This window comes from Poromitra crassiceps (assembly GCF_964638095.1).
Source record: "Poromitra crassiceps genome assembly, chromosome: 20".
NCBI classification, from domain to species: Eukaryota; Metazoa; Chordata; class Actinopteri; order Beryciformes; family Melamphaidae; genus Poromitra; species Poromitra crassiceps.
In genome coordinates, this window is record NC_139637.1 from 12051355 (window position 1) to 12070643 (window position 19289).

General features: G+C 45.8%; 2 protein-coding genes across 2 annotated transcripts in view; one reads left to right on the forward strand and one right to left on the reverse strand.

Annotated features, from left to right (window-relative positions):
- The window catches only part of LOC310794869 (V-set and transmembrane domain-containing protein 2-like protein), a gene marked incomplete at both ends in the record, with an annotated part of 79568 nt that extends 79238 nt beyond the window's left edge, over window positions 1-330 (forward strand). The window contains one exon of the mRNA XM_083656916.1: window positions 16-330. Coding sequence (XP_083513042.1) covers window positions 16-330 — 315 coding nt within the window. The remainder of the gene's footprint in view (window positions 1-15) is intronic.
- Window positions 331-5275: 4945 nt separating this feature from the next.
- Window positions 5276-19289, reverse strand: part of LOC310794870 (TELO2-interacting protein 1 homolog) — a 33582-nt gene continuing 19568 nt past the window's right edge. The window contains exons 5-6 of the mRNA XM_083656917.1: window positions 6319-6406; window positions 5276-5467 (exon numbers count right to left, since the gene is read on the reverse strand). Coding sequence (XP_083513043.1) covers window positions 5284-5467; window positions 6319-6406 — 272 coding nt within the window. The 3' untranslated portion in view covers window positions 5276-5283. The remainder of the gene's footprint in view (window positions 5468-6318; window positions 6407-19289) is intronic.

Below are 19289 nucleotides of genomic sequence, written 5' to 3' on the forward strand. Positions count from 1 at the left end.
CCCACCCGCCTGCAGGTGGTGCCGCTGCGGAACAACGGCGAAGGCAACCCCAACGGCAACTTCGAAGCCCTGGACGACACCACCAAGAGGGGGTTCAGCGACGGGGACGAGCGCGGGCCGCACGGTGGCGGCGGCGCCAGGGAGCACGGCCACGCCCACCACCAGAGCGGGCACGGGGGGCGCCACCAGGAGCACGGCAGGCAGCAGGCGTCCTCGCCGGCGCAGCACAGCGCGCAGCACAAGGCCCCGGGCAGGGAGCTGAGGAAGAGGGACGCGGACAGCGGCCACGGCCCCAGTGACTGCACCAACGAGCCCAGCTGTGCGCTCTAGACGCTATAGGGGGCGTCATCGCAGATTAACGCTCTAGACGCCGGGGTCATCGCAGATTAGCGCAAAGGATCGCATAACTCATAACGCCTATGTATCGCAGCATGAAGAACCTGTTCTCCCCCAGCACAGCGCAGGGCCGACCGCGCGCAAATCCAGAAACGTATATTACTCGCTCCCCTCGACGTTTCTGGCTTTGTCGTGTACACGGTGCTGGAAAGGTATTTTTTGTTCTCGCTGCGCGTGGGGTCTGGGGTTTGTTACACTGCTCATTGTCAATCAAGCCCGGCGTCGCGATATTCGACCAGGGGGTGACGCTGCGGGTCCAGGCAGCTCCACCGTTTCTGGTCACGGCACCAACAAAGAAGTGTTCCTCTCTCGTATTTTAGATCGTGTAAATGACGCAGGTCCGCTTTCACTCTCATACCTCCTCCACTGCCTTATACTCTCATTTCATACACACTCAGACAAATAAGTATGATGTTGTACCTTTCTGCTCTGTTCCCCTTAATCCAGCTTCATCCGGCCCTATAATATCATATCAATATCATCATATTATTTTGGTCAATTCATAATCATAAGAATAATGGACTGAAACATGGTGCAGAATATGTGTATGCCCCAAAGTTCAGCAAGTCGATCCGTCCATTTTTTCCCACCCCTCGTCCGACAGGTTTGATCCGTTCGCGGCGGAGAAGAGATCATCAAATTTGTGCCACAAAGAGTTAAAAGTCAGATTTTGTGGTGTGCCTCTAAATCTAGTCTTTATCTGACCGCACGGTCAGAAGAAGAAACGTGATCTTAGTGCATGTCGCTTTTCGGGAAAAGAGTGGTCCTGAAGTCCTATCCCGACTCCAGTCCCTGTAAACTCGCTCCGTCCCAGTCCCCCCCCCCCTCATCAGTCACTGAAAAGGCCTCAACCCTCTCCGCAACAAGCTGATCCACACTGTATATAAGACTGTATAAACTGAAATCAAGTGAGTGCATGTTCAAGAAGCTTTTCTTAAAAACTTTTTCAACCATACACAAAGATAAGTGTGTCGCTTAAGGATCTATTTTCTGCCGTTTCTTTGTTGGGTTCGTTCAGGCGTTTGCCCCTCTCTGTCCTCTAGATCTTTTTTTATAGACAACTTTCTCATTCTCATTCTCTTCACAGCTGCTGCTCACAATGGGGTTTCCCCGAAACTATCTTAGTACTTGAGCGGTGTTTCTTTTCAACACTAGGCCCGGTCGCAAAGCGCCACCTTAACCTAGAAACCCAGAATGAGACTTTTGGGTTTGGCACCTCGTCCGAAGAGGTTTCGGAGGCTGCAGGTGCCAAATTACTCACCCTGCTCTATTGTAAGTCGATGACTATCTGGAAGAAATTCACCTGTAAGATGCATCATTTGGAATGTTCTACACATTGTCATCCAAGAAACAAACCTGGGAAAGGAAAAGTCAGTTGATGAATATCTCATCTCTAGTGTAAAGCTGATGATAGATGATATCTGAGGCAATGCATTATGGGAGATATCACAGTCAGTGGAGATAAAAAAAAAAAAGGTCAGATGGGACAAAATCAATGTGTATTTATAAAATCATGGACTTGAAGGTCTAGAACAGTGATACTTAACCCGAGGCTCTAGAGCCACATGCTCCTTTATAGATAGTTGTGGCTCTTTTAAGTCCTTCTTAAGATAAATAAATAAATAAACATCTAAGAATAAATAATGGGAGGAAAGGGACTTTTTTGGATTGTGGCTAAAAAATATTTAATTTTTTTAGGTCAATGTGGCTCCTGAGTAGGGAAAAGGTTGAGTACCACTGGTCTAGAAGTTTGAAGGGAAAGTAGTCAGTCATCATTGGCAACAATAGGCCCTTTTCACAGTGGCCATTTTGTGTCAAAAAGGCAGGGTAAACAACAGGTGCAAGCAATACCTTCATGAGGGTTTCCAACTTCCAATCAGGGAAATTGGAAACCCTCATTAAGGTTTAATTTGGTTGCACCTGTGTTTACCCTGCCTTTTCCACACAAAATGGCCACTGTGAAAAGGGCCCATTGGCCATCAACACTGCCTCTAAACACTGTATATGTCTATATATTATATTATTATTTTATTATATTATCCATCAAGAAAACATCACATGGCTCCTCGTTGGGGCGCTGCCGGTGTGGAAGAAAAGGACTGGACAATAGTGATTATTCTGTAACTTTGCTTTGACGTTTTGTAAAGAACAGATCACAGTACAAAAGGGAAAAAAGGGGGGGGCATTGTACATCTCTTCTAGAATGTTTGGTCTCACACTAAGTGTATGCCTTTATCAAATCAAATAATAAATTGTATATGAAACAACAGCATGTCTGTCTAGTCAGTTTCTCATTGGTTTTAGTGGGGTGAGGAGGTTTAATGACCTCCATATTCTGTTTATAATGGTTATTCTATGTCAAGAAGAAATAGCCACTGACTTCTGGACGTGTGTGTGTGTGTGTGTGTGTGTATATAGTGTTGGGCAAGTTACTTTCAAAATGTAATATACTATTACTAGTTACTTTCATTTGAAATGAATATGTTACTTTAGTGACATCGCCGCACCGGAACATCCCGGAAAAATAATTTCAACCGTCTTGAAGTCAGTGTAAACTGTCCAAAATTCTAAATCTCATCCTTTTCTACGTTATTGTCGTCTATTACTGGTTATTTGCATAAAAACACACAATTTGATTAGGAAACGATTGTATCTTTCTTTGAATATTGGCTTTGATCAAAATAAAAAGTAACTATTTGTAACTCGTGCTACTTGACAAAGTAACTGGTATAATATTACTGAAATCCTATTGGTAATAAGTTATATTACTGAGTTACTGCTAAAAGTAATATATATTACATGTAATATGTTACTCTTGTAATGAGTTGCCCCCAACACTGCTGGCTGACCAGTGTTCTGGACGTGTGTGTGTGTGTGTGCGTGTGCGTGTGCGCGTGCATGTGTGTGTGCGTGTGTGTGTGTGTGTGTGTGTGTGCGTGCGTGCGTACAACAGGGCTGTCCAGCTGCATGTGTGTTGAAGAGAAATGATATTAGGCTCTTGCCTGTGTGTAATAGGTGCTGCCAGAGGCGTCCATTGGTGCTGCTGAGTAATGGCGCTCATGTGAGCAGTGGCAGCAGGATAAATAGCAGCAGCACTGGATGAGATAAAGAGGTGCTGCTTCGCCAGGCCGGCTAAACACACAACAACACGTGGCCATCTTGTTCCCCCCGAGCTGGAAGCCTGGCACATTCATTATGATTACGGTGTCGGGATGGGGGGGCGGGGTGCGGTTTTCTCCCGACGGTCAAGGGGACGGTGATCACTGAGGGGGTTTTCCCACATCCCTACTCCAAACATCTATCTCTCTTCATTAGGATTTGAGCTACTGTATTTCGGGCTTTTTAAAGTGTCCACTTTTTTCCCGCCATGCGGTCGCTTCCCATAGGTTTTCATGTAAAAGACAAAAAAAACAAGGCTAGGTCGGAACCTAGCATATGGCCAGCACGCTAAAGCATCGGCACTCAAATCGGCATGCAAATTGGACTGGACAAAGCCAGATATAGGGCCCGCTTGCACTGGCCAAAAAGGCGGACAGTGTGTAGGCTACATATCACACTCATTTCACTCTAATGTTCCCAAACGCCCAGCAATGATGCATGAATTGTGTTCCAGGGTGAATCAGTATGTTATAGGTTCCATCATCGACATATGCAAATTAGTGGGTAATTAATATGTTGTTTTTATGAAGTCAAACAGAATTTTTCAAAATAAAAGCCAATACAATACACAAATTGAAATAACATAATATACATAGGGGCTGTATTTTTTGCACTTTTCACATTTCATATCTGACTCCAATTGACTGAAATCCGTCATAGCGACTGAGGAATTGAATCCCTGTTTTGAGGTGTCCGTATCGTACGTATGAATCGCTTAACTGGCTATCTCCAAACTCCAAACATTTATGGCTGCAACTTATTTTTTAAATGTTTAGCCTAGCTGTAATTCTCTTTTGTTGTACTAGGGATCTCGCGCACTCGATTCCTGAGCTCGTGGCCCGCTGCGTGGCCTCGCCCATCCTGCAGCTCGCATTCGCAGCTCGGCGAGCTGCGCGGCCTTGCCCGGCTGCTGTGTGGCCAATGAGACCAGCATCACTGATGATGTCAGATTTATGACATCACTGATGATGTCACAGTGGGATTTATGACATCACTGATGATGTCACAGTGGGATTTATGACATCGCTGATGATGTCAGTGCATCCAGTGCATCCAGGTGTGGCCATGGGAAGTCTCACCTGTTAGTCCTTGACCTGAACTGACCTCTTCATGCCTACAGGGCGGTGACACAAAGTGGACTGACACAGAGATGGTATTTTGAGACTCGTGCCTGAATGATTCAAACTGGCAAAGTAGTTTATAAAAAGGGCTTATTTGAAGGAAACAGTTTGCACACAGTGCCTTCTTCACATGGCATGACAGCACTTCCACTGCATAATAATGTCTCCTAATGTAGAAGAGCTGTCACATTTGTTCCTGTGCAGCCGGAGAGCGAACAGCAGCAGAGATGACATGGAGACATATTTAGTGCTCCTCATACTGTGTGTCGGTTATCAGACGTGCATCCGATTGGCCTCATAGAGCCCAATGTTCACATTTCCTTGCTTTCTCGGTGTCAGAAGTTCAACGTGAGCGATTCGTTCAGCTGCTCGTCGTTTGACTGCCGAACTCCTCCTGCAGCAGTCTCAGAACTCTCAGAACTCCTCCCGCAGCAGTCTCAGAACTCCTCCTGCAGCAGTCTCAGAACTCCTCCTCCCGCAGCAGTCTCAGAACTCCTCCAGCAGCAGTCTCAGAACTCCTCCTCCCGCAGCAGTCTCAGAACTCCTCCAGCAGCAGTCTCAGAACTCCTCCTCCAGCAGCAGTCTCAGAACTCCTCCAGCAGCAGTCTCAGAACTCCTCCAGCAGCAGTCTCAGGACGTTGTCGGAGCACTCGTCCCTCGGCCGGCCCATCCCGCTCAGCTGGACGGGCCGGAGGTCGGGGTGGGGCGGCGCGTAGGTCGACGGGCAGTGCAGCTCGTTCAGCGTGAACCAGAAGGCGTCCGGGTCCGCTTGGATCAAGTGTTGGAAAACGCTGTGGAGAGGATGAGAGAGGAAGAACACGGGATGAGCGTCCGGTCCAACGCGACGCACTTTATTCCTAAAGTGCCAAACGGGCAGGACGACTTTCTGTCGTCCAAAATGACGGAGTTGTGCACAGGGGCCGCTCCTATATAGATCCTGTCCAACTCAGGGCCCGCTTGAAAATCTCAAAACGCCAAATAATGGGTTCTTTCTTAGAGCACTTTTTATTTTCCACCGTCACTAACAGCATCTGAAACATGTTGCATTTTTCAGTGTTACAGTTTTCATGGAGCTGTCCATCAACAATTTTTTTTTTCTTTTGTTTAATGTGAAAAATGTCCGGCCACAGCTATGCCGTTTTACATGTGATCGGGCTGTAACTTTCAGGGGGTGTAAAGAGCACCGGTGCAGGTGACCTGACGGAGACAGATTTTTAATTAGGGCAGATATAAGGCTGATTGCCCTAAGGCTGAGGCTATAGTTCACTGATGATGTCATCAGTGATGCCCTATTGGTGTGATGTGTGTGTTGCTCACTAAATGTTATTGCCTTGCGGGGTGTGTGTGTGTGTGTGTGTGTGTGTGTGTGTGTGTGTGTGCCCCCTTATGACATCACTAATGACATCATCAGTCTTATGACATCACTGATGACATCATCAGTCATGTCATCAGTGAGGTCACAATGCCTCCTTTGTGTGTGTAAGTGGGACAACAATTTAAACAGAGAACAGAGCCCACATTGCCAAATTTATAGAGATTAACATTTATTTATTTACTGTGAGCTATGAGCTTAAGACTAATTAAAAGTAATTTACTATACATCTTTGTATTTATTAATTAATTAATGCGACACAAGCTTTACCTTAGACAGGCCTCTTGCAGCTTGATGGGTTGTCTGCAGCTCAGGTAGGGCAGGCAGGCCTCACACACAACATCCAGCTCCGCCTCCCCTGAAACACAACACAGGACCTCCGTTACACACACACAACATCCAGCTCCGCCTCCCCTGAAACAACACAGGACCTCCGTTACACACACACACACAACATCCAGCTCCGCCTCCCCTGAAACACAACACAGGACCTCCGTTACACATACACACAACATCCAGCTCCGCCTCCCCTGAAACACAACACAGGACCTCCGTTACACACACACACACAACATCCAGCTCCGCCTCCCCTGAAACACAACACAGGACCTCCGTTACACACACACAACATCCAGCTCCGCCTCCCCTGAAACAACACAGGACCTCCGTTACACACACACACACAACATCCAGCTCCGCCTCCCCTGAAACACAACACAGGACCTCCGTTACACACACACACAACATCCAGCTCCGCCTCCCCTGAAACACAACACAGGACCTCCGTTACACACACACACACAACATCCAGCTCCGCCTCCCCTGAAACACAACACAGGACCTCCGTTACACACACACACAACATCCAGCTCCGCCTCCCCTGAAACACAACACAGGACCTCCGTTACACACACACACAACATCCAGCTCCGCCTCCCCTGAAACACAACACAGGACCTCCGTTACACACACACACAACATCCAGCTCCGCCTCCCCTGAAACAACACAGGACCTCCGTTACACACACACACACACACAACATCCAGCTCCGCCTCCCCTGAAACACAACACACTCCCACATTTCCCATTCCCCCCCACCTCCTCTCTTTCCATGCTCTTTCCTCCCCCACATCCCACCGCTCTCCCCCCTCCCTTCTCCTGCTCTCTCCTCTTTCTCCCCTCCTCTGCTCCTTCTCCCCAATCTTTCCCCATTCCCTGCCACTTCCTGCTCTCTCCTCTCTCACATTCCCCCTGCTCTCCTTCCCCTGCACCCTCCCACCTCTCCTTCTCTGTTCTCTCCTCCCCCACATTTCCCATTTTCTCCCCACCTCCTCCCTCTCCCTGCCCTCTCCTCCCCCACATCCCCCCGCTCTCCCTCCCTCCTCCACTCTCCTGCTCTCTCCTCTTCCCCCCTTCCCCCACTACTCTAAAGCATAGTACACATTCTACTCCATTCTATCCCCTCCAATATTCCGCCACTATTTAAAGCATGGCACCCATTCTTCCCTAAAGCGAGGCACCCATAAGCTCTATATGTGAACATGTGTTTATTTGGCAAAGGGACTCACTACTAAAGGCTTGCAGCCAATTAAATTAGGCATATAGTTAGATAATTTTAGCAAAATGCTTGGACCATCTGTGAAAAAATTTACTACCAATAGCTTTCTTCACCAATGTGTTCTTATAGGTGTCTAGAATCACCTCTCAATTAGTGCAAACCCAAATCCTTGTGGAAAATCCTGGAGAGCCAATCAAAGTTAAGGTGCCCCGAGGGCTTGGGTGAAAAATATGATAAAAATTAAAAGTCTAAAATGAACTTGTGGGGTGTCTAACTAGGGGTTTTCAGGGGTGCTGAATCCATTCCAAACATTATTTTTGAGTAAAAATGTCTCCCTGACCATATGATATTGGTATATTGGTTATTGTTATGTAAAGCACAGTGTATAATCAATCAGGATTTTCCACGAGGATTTGGGTTTGCACTAATTGAGAGGTGATTCTAGACACCTATAAGAACACATTGGTGAAGAAAGCTATTGGTAGTAAATTTTTTCACAGATGGTCCAAGCATTTTGCTAAAATTCTCTAACTAATAGTTTGGTTGCTAAGAAATCGACATATGTCCGTTTGCAAGATGTGTGTCTATATTTCTCTATCATATAATTGTTCGATGTGTTATTATTACTACTGTAATTTGTTAATGTTGTGTCAGCTAGCCCTCCTCTCCCTGTTCTCTCCATATAGTCTCCCATACTCCCCTATACTCCCCTACTCTTCCATACGCTCTCTCCTCTCCCACATTTCCCATTCTCTCCCCACCTCCTCCCTCCCCCTGCTCTCTTCTCCCCCACACCCCCCCCCCTTTCCCCTCTCCTGCTCTCTCCTCTTGCTCCTTCCCCACCTCCTATACCCTCCAACATTTCCCATTCCCTCCCCACCCCATCACTCTCTCACATTCCCCCTGCTCTCCTCCCTTCTCCTGCTCTCTCCTCTGCTCTATCCTTCATTTCTATATTTTCTATATTTCTCTATCAATTGTTCAAATGTTATCTTTATTCTGTATATTCTTGCTACTGTTGTGTCAGCTAGAATTAGCTAGATATATTTGCTGTGAAGCCCTCTGAGACATGCTTGTGAATTAGGGCTATACGTCAGTGGTGTAGTCTACCTTTTTTCAGAGGGTATACTGTGACTCTGACCCCCCCCCCCCCCCCCCTCCGGGGGGGGCGTGGTTTCGGCCGGAAGTGGGCAGAGATTCGACCCATTTCTTGTTGTTGTTCCTCCCCAAATTTACAGAATAGCTTCAGCCATCAGCTTCATCTTGCTTCTTCGGTCGCTATTCTGTCTCCTGAAGATTTGTTTGCCGACGGGGAGAAAGCCCCACGTGATAGCCACCCGTCAATCTCTCTCTCTCTCTCTCTCTCTCTGCTCAACGCTGTAACACCATTTTATTTTGAAATTCAGTTGACTTTGCCATTTCCCACAGATATTGTCACGTTTTTCTTTCCTGGCTTGACAGAAAAAGTCTGCCTTCACGCGCCTTGTCGGCTTGAAAATAGAACTCATGTAAAAATCGGCGCAGCTCAGGCGAGGCGTGGGTACACAGAAGGTTCACGTTGAGGCGCCCTGTGTACACAGCCTCATTGACTAAAAAGGACGCCTTTAAAAGCGTGGGTAAAGGCAAGGCTTGGGTGCTGTGTGTGGACGTAGGGTAACACACAGAGCGCACAGGGTGAATTTTATGAATGGAAATTGAAAACGATACGTATCATAGCGCATTTCTGTACGTATAAATAAACTTGACTTGACTTGACAACATCCAGCTCCGCCTTCCCTGAAACACAACACAGGCCCTCCGTTACACACACACACACAACATCCAGCTCCGCCTCCCCTGAAACACAACACAGGACCTCCGTTACACACACACACACACAACATCCAGCTCCGCCTCCCCGAAACACAATGCACGTAGCACATGGGAGGATCACGCTATTCCCCACCAGTTCCCTACCACCCCGAACAGGCGCCCCGACCGACCAGAGGAGGCGCTAGTGCAGCGACCAGGACACATACCCCCAATCCGGCTTCCCACCCACAGACACCAGCCAATCGTGCCTGTATGGACGCCCGACCAAGCCGGAGGTAACACGGGGGCGCGAACCTGCGACCCTCGTGTTGGTAGGCAGGGAATCTACCACTACACTACCCGGACGCCCCAATACTGGATTACTTTTAAATTGAAATGTAATTGAACTGGGGGGAAAAAGTAAATCCCCACATGGGTCATTGAGATTAAAATTAGATTAATTGCACAGTCCTAGTAAGCAGCAGCAGCAGACAACAGCTGGTAAGAGAGTATTTGGAGGAAGGGGAGGGGTATATCAGAGGAAGGGGAGGGGTATATTGGAGGAAGGGGAGGGGTATATTGGAGGAAGGGGAGGGGTATATTGGAGGAAGGGGAGGGGTCAAAGAAAAAGGTAATGTCCAGACATGAGCTGAGGAGAAACTGCTGAGACGAGGGCTGGGGAAATTTCACAGCGGGCTATTTCCACACACACACACACACACACACACACACACCCACACACACACACACACACACACACACACCCACACACACACACACCTACACACACCTACACACACCTACACACACACACACACACACACACACACACACACACTCCCCTTTCATAACCTTGCCAGCTCCTGCACTTTATAGCTACTTCTTTCATCTCTTCTCCCCATCTCTCTCTCTCTCTCTCTCCATCCGCACGCTCCCACGAGACATTCACCCATTCCCTAAGCTGCTAACTGGGCTGCCTTTCAAGCCTCATCTCAAAACGTAAGACTGTCTGTCTGTCTGTCTCTGTCTCTGTCTCTGTCTCTGTCTCTCTCTCTCTCTCTCTCTGTGAAGTGAGAAAGGGGTCCAGTCATTTTCCGCGACACCGGTCCTTCTCTCATCATGGGCGAGGTGTACACACGTTGCCGCACATCAAAGCAAACTACTTCCACATTTCGCTTGCATTTCGTCGCTGTGCAATGAAAGCCACTTATCTCCAAATCGCCAACTTTTCAGGAAATGAAAAAAAACCCGTGCTCTTAAAATACTGAACACCACGTTGTCATATTTGACACATGTCTTCATTGTAGACAGTTTATCGCTGAATGTGTCATTACATTATTAATATCTTACCTGAATAAGCTCAAATGCTGTTACAGGATTATCACACCGAGTCTGGAGCACTTTCTGCTGGCCAGACAGCAGCGTGTGGGAGCCTGCCTTTTAGAGCGCGAGCACGAGCCGCTGTGCTCCAGGCAGCGGGGACGCGCGGGCGGAGCTCTTCACTCTGCCAAGCCGGGGAGAGTGGCTCTGTCATGGGTTGAGCAGTCCCGGAGTAACGTGACATTATTCTTGTCAGAAACAACTTCGATTTGCATACTTTAAATGAGTTTGCAGCCCAAGGACAACCCGAAAACACCTTATTGATCTAAACCCGACCCCCCAAATAAGCTCCCCCCTCCCCCCGCCCCCCAACATACAGGCAATTTAGCTCCTAGATTCCCACATGCCCGCGCTGAGGTGTGAGGGGAAATTCCGGGAAATGTCCGATATTGACTTACAGGTAATTTTCAGGTACGCATGTGGGAAAACGGCTTATGTCTCTCTCTCTCTTCCAGTTCACTCCACACTGTAACAGAGGGGCCTGCTCTTCTGTGGTGTGTCGGCGACAGAAAGCGTCGGTGCACATTTCAGACTTAAAGGGGATTATTGAGCGATGGCTTTTATCCTCGTCTTCCTTCCCCTCGTCTTTCTGCTGCCTGTCGTCTTCCTTCCCCTCGTCTTTCTGCTGCCTGTGGTCTCTCTGTGGGATGAAGAAGAGGAGGAAGACTAGAGAGCAGGAGGAAGAGAGAGGCCAGGTGCTTTATTTCATGCTGCTAAATGAAGAAAAGCTGCTGCTGGAGACCTGGAGAGTATTATTCGCTTCAGTTCTCTCTCTCTCTGTGTGTCTCTCTCTCTCTCTCTGTGTGTGACTGAGGCTGGGTAATTGGCTTGCTGCGGGCGTCCCAGAGGTAAGCTGTAGCCAAGTCAGTATTCACATGAGTACCGCTGCAGCCTCTCTGACTCTTCCCAACTCTCTACCTCTGTCTCCTTCTCTCTCTCTCTACCTCCATCTCCTTCTCTCTCTCTTTACCTGTCTCCCTCTCTCTCTCTCTCTCTCTCTCTTTACCTGTCTCCTTCTCTCTCTCTCTCTCTCTTTACCTGTCTCTCTCTCTCTCTCTCTCTTTACCTGTCTCCTTCTCTCTCTCTCTACCTGTCTCCTCTCTCTCTCTCTCTCTCTCTCTCTCTTTACCTGTCTCCTTCTCTCTCTCTCTCTCTACCTGTCTCCTTCTCTCTCTCTCTCTCTACCTGTCTCCTCTCTCTCTCTCTCTCTCTCTCTCTCTCTACCCATCTCCTTCTCTCTCTCTCTTTACCTGTCTCCTCCTCTCTCTCTCTCTCTATCTCTTTACCTGTCTCCTCCTCTCTCTCTCTCTCTCTTTACCTGTCTCCTCCTCTCTCTCTCTCTCTCTCTCTCTCTCTTTACCTGTCTCCTTCTCTCTCTCTCTCTCTCTCTCTCTCTTTACCTGTCTCCTCCTCTCTCTCTCTCTCTTTACCTGTCTCCTCCTCTCTCTCTCTCTCTCTCTCTCTACCTGTCTCCTTCTCCTGTCTCCTTCTCTCTCTCTCTTTACCTGTCTCCTTCTCTCTCTCTACCTCCATCTCCTTCTCTCTCTCTTTCTCTACCTCCGTCTCCTTCTCTCTCTTTACCTGTCTCCTTCTCTCTCTCTCTTTACCTGTCTCCTTCTCTCTCTCTCTCTCTCTCTCTCTCTTTACCTGTCTCCTTCTCTCTCTCTCTCTCTCTTTACCTGTCTCCTTCTCTCTCTCTCTCTCTCTTTACCTGTCTCCATCTTTCTTTCTTTCTCTACCTCTGTCTCCTTCTCTCTCTCTCTCTTTACCTGTCTCCATCTCTCTTTCTTTCTCTACCTCAGTCTCCTTCTCTCTCTCTCTCTTTACCCGTCTCCTCTCTCTCTCTTTACCTGTCTCCTTCTCTCTCTCTCTTTACCTGTCTCCTTCTCTCTCTCTTTACCGGTCTCCTTCTCTCTCTCTCTCTCTTTACCTGTCTCCATCTCTCTTTCTTTCTCTTCCTCCGTCTCCTTCTCTCTCTCTCTACCTCCGTCTCCTCTCTCTCTCTCTCTCTCTCTACCTCCGTCTCCTTCTCTTTCCCTACATTTGTCTCCTTTTCTCTCTCTCTCTCTACCTCCGTCTCCTTCTCTATCCCCCTCTTTCTCTACCTCCGTCTCCTTCTCTCTACCTCCATCTCCTCTCTCTCTCTCTCTCTCTCTACCTGTCTCCTTCGCTCTCTCTCTCTCAGTCTTTCTGATGGGGAGGCGGAGGGGGAGGATAGTGTCAAAGCAGGAAGGCACCAGTAAGGAGAATCAGGCACAGGGAGCCTGAGTATAAAGTAGCATCATCCTTCCTTGTAGAGAAGGTAAGGTTTCTTATTGTGCTGCTACATCATGAGAAGGTTGAGTGTGAAGTTGCGACTGGAGCGAGGATGCAACTTCTGGAGATCTAGTTATGTGGCTGAGGTGTAGCCTTTTGTGGTCTGAAGTCAATTATTTCAAAGTTGCACGAGGTACCCTCACAGAAAAACCACATGAACTTCACATGTGAAAAATCACGTGATCACATGTGCAAAATCATATATGGTTTTTTTGCGCATGTGAAATTTTTACATGTGAAAACATGTTAAATTTCACATGTGAAAACATGTGGAACACATGTGAAACATGCTTTGCCCATGGGAAGTGTGTGGTTTTGGAACATTTTCATGTGTGAAGCCCATATAAATTCCCATGGGATTACATGAAAATGTGAAAATGTTCCAAAACCACACGCTTTCCATGGGTTTCACATGTTTCACCACATGTGAACCTCATGTGTTTCTTATGTAAGGGTAATATCTGTGTGTAAAAATGCACCTAACTTGGCCTAAATCTAGCCTGGGTACCTGATGAATCTGCCAGCTAGCCCATGTTTCATTTGCTGTGGCAGCTTTGCAAATGCAATGCAGTGCAATGTGAACTGGTCTGGTGATGTCAGACTAGCCGAAATCATCAAGTACAACAAAACAAAAGTATTCAGAATGAGAATTTGTTTTCTTCAATGCTTGAACGGTTAAGATTGAATCTCACCAGATATTAAAATATCTTGTGACTGGTGCACGTGATGCATTTTCACACCTTTAATCACTGGTTTTAAATTAAATTAAAGACTGGGTACAGACAGAAAGCAATCAGGAAAATAAGTAAGCAAGAAAGACTCTCTCTAAAGACTAATTTATAGAGATGTCATGAAAGTCCGTGATATGAAATCTAAAAAAAAAAAAATTGCATCTTGGGAGTTGGACATTTTGTGTGTGATTTCAGAGAAGAAATGACATTTCTTTTGCACACTAGAGAGTTTCAGCTCTGAGCCCAGCTGAACTAAAAGTGTGTGGACTGTGTCTCCTACTGTGAGACCAGATGGACTCAGGCCAAACTGAGGTGAGGACGATCTGTCACGTTCTTCTCAGTCTGCTGCGTGACGGCATGGTGGCTTTCCAAAGAAGGAAGATCACGGCAATAATAAGATCAAGACGGTTTGCAAGTATTGTATATTTGTAAGTAGGGATGTTCATCAGTTATCAAAAATCGATAATTGATCGTTAAGGAATGGAATCGATCATGTGGAATTCTTATCGATTTTGTTATTATTAAAAAAAAAAAAAAAAAAAAAAAATTGCAGACTAGGTTTGGGTGGAATTCGTTCCTCCTCACCCCACTCCATTGCACAGCCGACTAACGTGAGGTGGAGCTTCATATAGTCATATAGTTCATATAGTTTTCTGGCTGGGCACGGGCCTTTGTGCCAACAAAACTGTTTTAAACATGCGCCGGGGACAGCAGTGTTGGAGAGGAGACACATTGAAATAAAGAGTTAATTGAGGAGAACACGTTGTCTTTCGTATTTTCTACCATAGGCATTCATTTTGTAAAAAAAAAAAAAAAAGATATAAAAAAATATTATTATTAATATGATCGATAATCGATAATTGATCGTTAATTTTCCCTGATTTTCGATTATGGAAATTTTTCAAAATGAACATCCCTATTTGTAAGAGAGCCTTCCAGGTGTCACCAGCAACACAATGCACCATCTCCAACTCACTTCAGTTCCTCTTCCCATCTATAGAGAGCCGCAGGGATGACGTATTTTTGTAGGCTGAATGCGGAAGTCCCGAACTTCCTGGTTCCACACTGTTTTTGTCTATGGGATTTTTGAATGGGTTTTTGGCGATATGCTTCAAATAATGTCTGTGGGCAACGCAAGTTTAATCAAACGCGAACCAAGGTTCAGCGGGATAATCTTCACACATGAGGACCACTTTCATGAGTTTTGTAGCGTAAATGCGAGCCCTAGAAGTAAAATGCTCGAGCTAAGCTAATCCTGAACTACACACTGTCGCATAGGCTTCACGTCACGTCAGCACTCAACCTGGACTGTTGTTGATGTGTGCACTGATTACCTCGGGCTGAACGGGGCTGAACCAGGTGAGGGAAAGAAAATTTCCGTGTTCGCCCTTTGAAGTGGTGACGTTATTGACGTATATATCCACATCGACTCAGCAGTGTAGTCTCATTTAGCCGTTTGCTAGCTAGCCGCCCGTTTAACGGCATGTAAAAGCTTCAAAACTCATAAAAGTGGTCTTCATGTGTGAAGATGATGTTACTAAACACTGGTTCGCGTTTGATTAAGCCAGCGTTGCCCAGAGAGATTATTAGAAGCATCGCGCCAAAAACCCATTCAAAACTCCCATAGGCGAAAACTGTATGGAACCAGGGGCGTTAGCATCGATGATTTCCGGACTCGTTACTGCGGCTCTCTATTCAAGGCTCAAATAAAGAAGTATTTCTTCTGTACTAATATCATTATAACTCATTACTACGGTTAGCATATTGTAGAGGTTCCACATATTTTATTAAAGGCAATACGCTAACAGTAGGACACTATGCTGTCTTTAACTGCATAATTAACTGATTATTATAATAGTATTACGGTACATATATTTTACATGCCCCTATGATACAGTCGAGCCTGCAGCGGCCCTGGGTCAAATAATGGTAGATGGCCTTCATTTATATAGCGCTTTTATCCAAAGCGCTTTACAGTCAGTAGGTACATTCACCCATTCACACATCGATGGCGGCAGGTTACCACGCAGGGTGCTGGCACACCATCAGGAGCAATTTGGGGTTCAGTGTCTTGCCCAAGGACACTTCGACATGCAGACTGGAGGAGGCGGGAATCGAACCACCAACCTCTTTCATCCAAAGCGATTAGTGGACGACCCGCTCTACCTCCTGAGCTACAGCCGCCCCACATGTAATCCATCCATATCATTTTCATGGTTTGTTTAATACTACTAATTCACTGAGTTCCTGCCTATCAACACGAGGGTTGCAGGTTCGAGCCACCGTGTTGCCTCCGGCTTGGTCGGGCGTCTGCACATGTATCGGAGGAAGCATGTGCTAGCCTACAACTCTCCCCAGATCGGCAGAGAGGGTGGAGCAACGACCGGGACAGCAGGGGGAATTGGCCAAGTACAATTGGGATTTGATGCACCCAGCAGGTGCATCAGCAGGTGCATCAGCAGGTGCATCAGCAGGTGCATCAGTAAGCACATTGGAAAATACAAGTGCCAGAATGTTGGGACAATTTGATAGTAAATTGGGTATATATATATTTATTTGAGTGACTTATCTAACTGATTGGTATTGTCCACATGCATAATTCTTTTTGCAAATATTGTTTGGATTCAGGCCTTATTTCTTTGTCCTGTCAGCATGATTCATCCTGCTTAGAGAAGCTAGTACCCACCCCATCATTAAAGTCCCTGGAAACCCAAGAATAAATATGTGTTTTTGAGTTTTGTGACACACACACACACACACACACACACACACACACACACACACACACACACACACACACAGAGAAAAATTTGATATTAAGCACCCAGCCAAATTTGAACGATTAAAAGTGTCGGTATATAAAATGAGGTTTGAAAATGATGAAAAACTAAGCAGCATTCTCTGCTCTACTCTGCTCTGAGACTGTGTGGGCGCGTTGAAGGTGCTGAAGAAGCTGCACCTCTCCTTGCTCTAGCACATGGCTAACAACAGACAACTGCCAGCTTCTTTATGATTGGTTCACCATGCGGAATTTATTACGTGATACATTTTGAGTAGGGATGCACCGATCCACATTTTTTCACTTCCGATCCGATTCCGATACCTGAATTTGGATATCTGCCGATACCGATATTATGCCGATACCAATATTTTTCTTGAATATACAGCATAGGCAAAGATTTGGCCAATTAAAGATTTTTTTTTAAATATACCTTGCAAAAAGCAGACAAAATTAAGAAAATATACAAGGTAAAGAAGGATACAATTATACATGGGCAAATTACAGCCAGCGCTGGAATTGCATTTTTTTTCTTTTTTTCTATCCCGATCCGATCCGATCCGTGAATTAGCGCCAATATCGGCACCCGATACCGATATCGGATCGGATCGGCCCCATCCCTAATTTTGAGCATAATGAGCCCTAAGCACCGCCCACTTCAACCCCAACCTCAGAATGAAGTAAAAACTGCAAAATGGCAATAGTTAGGATTTGGATTGAAACGAACATCTACAAATGTTTTATGCTTACTATTATGCACATAAGTACAAGTTTTTGTGGATTTAGGTTGCCAAGGTCTTTAAAAGTTTAACTTGCATCATTGCATGCGAGTGCAACTTCTAAAGATCTAGTCGGTTGTGGTGCCCCTCTGTGCCTCTCCTCCTTCATCAGTAGTGAATTAACGGAGACAATAGACTGAGGCTGTTCATTTCAAACACAGCATCGGTACCAAGGAGGAACAAAAGTGTACCAGTTCATCTGAGTACATCTAATCAAAAGGTGGGTGTCAGAACAATTTTCTTCACCTCTGCCAACCAACACCAACCACCTCAACACCTCGGCCAACCAACACCACCTCAACAGCCCTAAACTCACCCACCCTGCACCTAAACCCCAGACTCTCATCCTGGATACGGACGTTTATATCATCTTCACAGGACCTCAATGCATTTCCGGTGTCACAGATTTGAATCTTTATCACAGCCAGGAATCAGATCTATATCCATGATTGCAACCACCCCATCCTATGTGATCCACGTGTTATTTAGCATTGGGAGATGGTGGCACGTGTGTCTCTGGCCCCAGCATTCGCTCTCAGGGCACTGTGTACCCAAAACAATCACAATTATATATTTGTATATATAAATATATAATATTTATATTTATATAAATATATAATATTTGATTGTTTTGGGTAAACCATAAGACCAGATGACGATTTTTCACTGTTTTTATACATTTCCAGCAGTCAGGTGGAAGCTGCTGCTGCTGGATGGATGTCAGAGAAACAATTGTAATGTAATCATAGATATATGAAGGCACCTCATAATTATATCATTTGTGACACACTGGCGCTGATCCCTCATGCTGCTTTAGATGAATATAAGTTATGATACTGACCACTGTGTTATGCAAAACACAAACTACAGACTGTCCAATACGTAAGATCTCTGTACTAGTCACATTTAACAGACTCGTTTCTTCTAGTGTCTCGCTGCGCACTAGGGATGTTCATCAATAATCGATAATCGATAATTGATCGTAGAGGAATGAATATGATCACGTGGAATTTTTATCGATTATTATTATTTTTTATTTTTTTATTTTTTATTTTTTTTGCTGACTAGGTTTGGGTGGAATTCGTTCCTCCTCGCCCCACTCCATTGCACAGTCGACTAACGTGAGGTGGAGCTTCATACAGTATACTCTCTAGTTTTCTGGCTGGGCGCGGGCCTTTGTGCCAACAAAACTGTTTTAAACATGGGGAATTCACACCGGCATGCGCCGGGGACACAAACAAACGCACCCAGCCGATTGCCTTACATCATGTAACCTGACATGTAACATGTTTGTTTACCTGGCCACAGCGTTAGTGTCTGATATTCTTACTACACAGCGGCATCGCCATTATAGCTGGCTGAGAACGCGCAACGTTATTACCAGACCAGAGTAAAAAAGAAATATATATATATATATATATACTGTATATATATATAATTATTATTATTATTACTACGCTATCGATAATCGATAATTGATCATTAATTTTCCCGAATTTCGATTATGGAAATTGTTCAAAATGAACATCCCTACTCCGCACACTAAACAAGACACGCGTTCATCACTGGGATCTGGTGGTGAGGGAGCTCGATGTCCCACCGTCACACCAAAGCAAATGTGAGATATGGTGTTTTTTTCTACCTGGTTACGCTAAACTGGAGCATTGAGAAGGAATAGCAGCTTGTGTCTCTGAAGAAGAAAGCTATTGTTTGATATTCATACGGAGCATGTGAGAGAGGGAATCCAATTCCATAACCAATCATTTCTATAGGTCAATTTTCCGCCTCTTCGCCTGGTTTCCATGGATGCACCGATTGCAAAATGCTGGGCCGATACCTACATGACATGTATAGCAATGTTTAAAATAAACATTTGTCCAATAGCCGACGTCGTTATGTTGTTTTG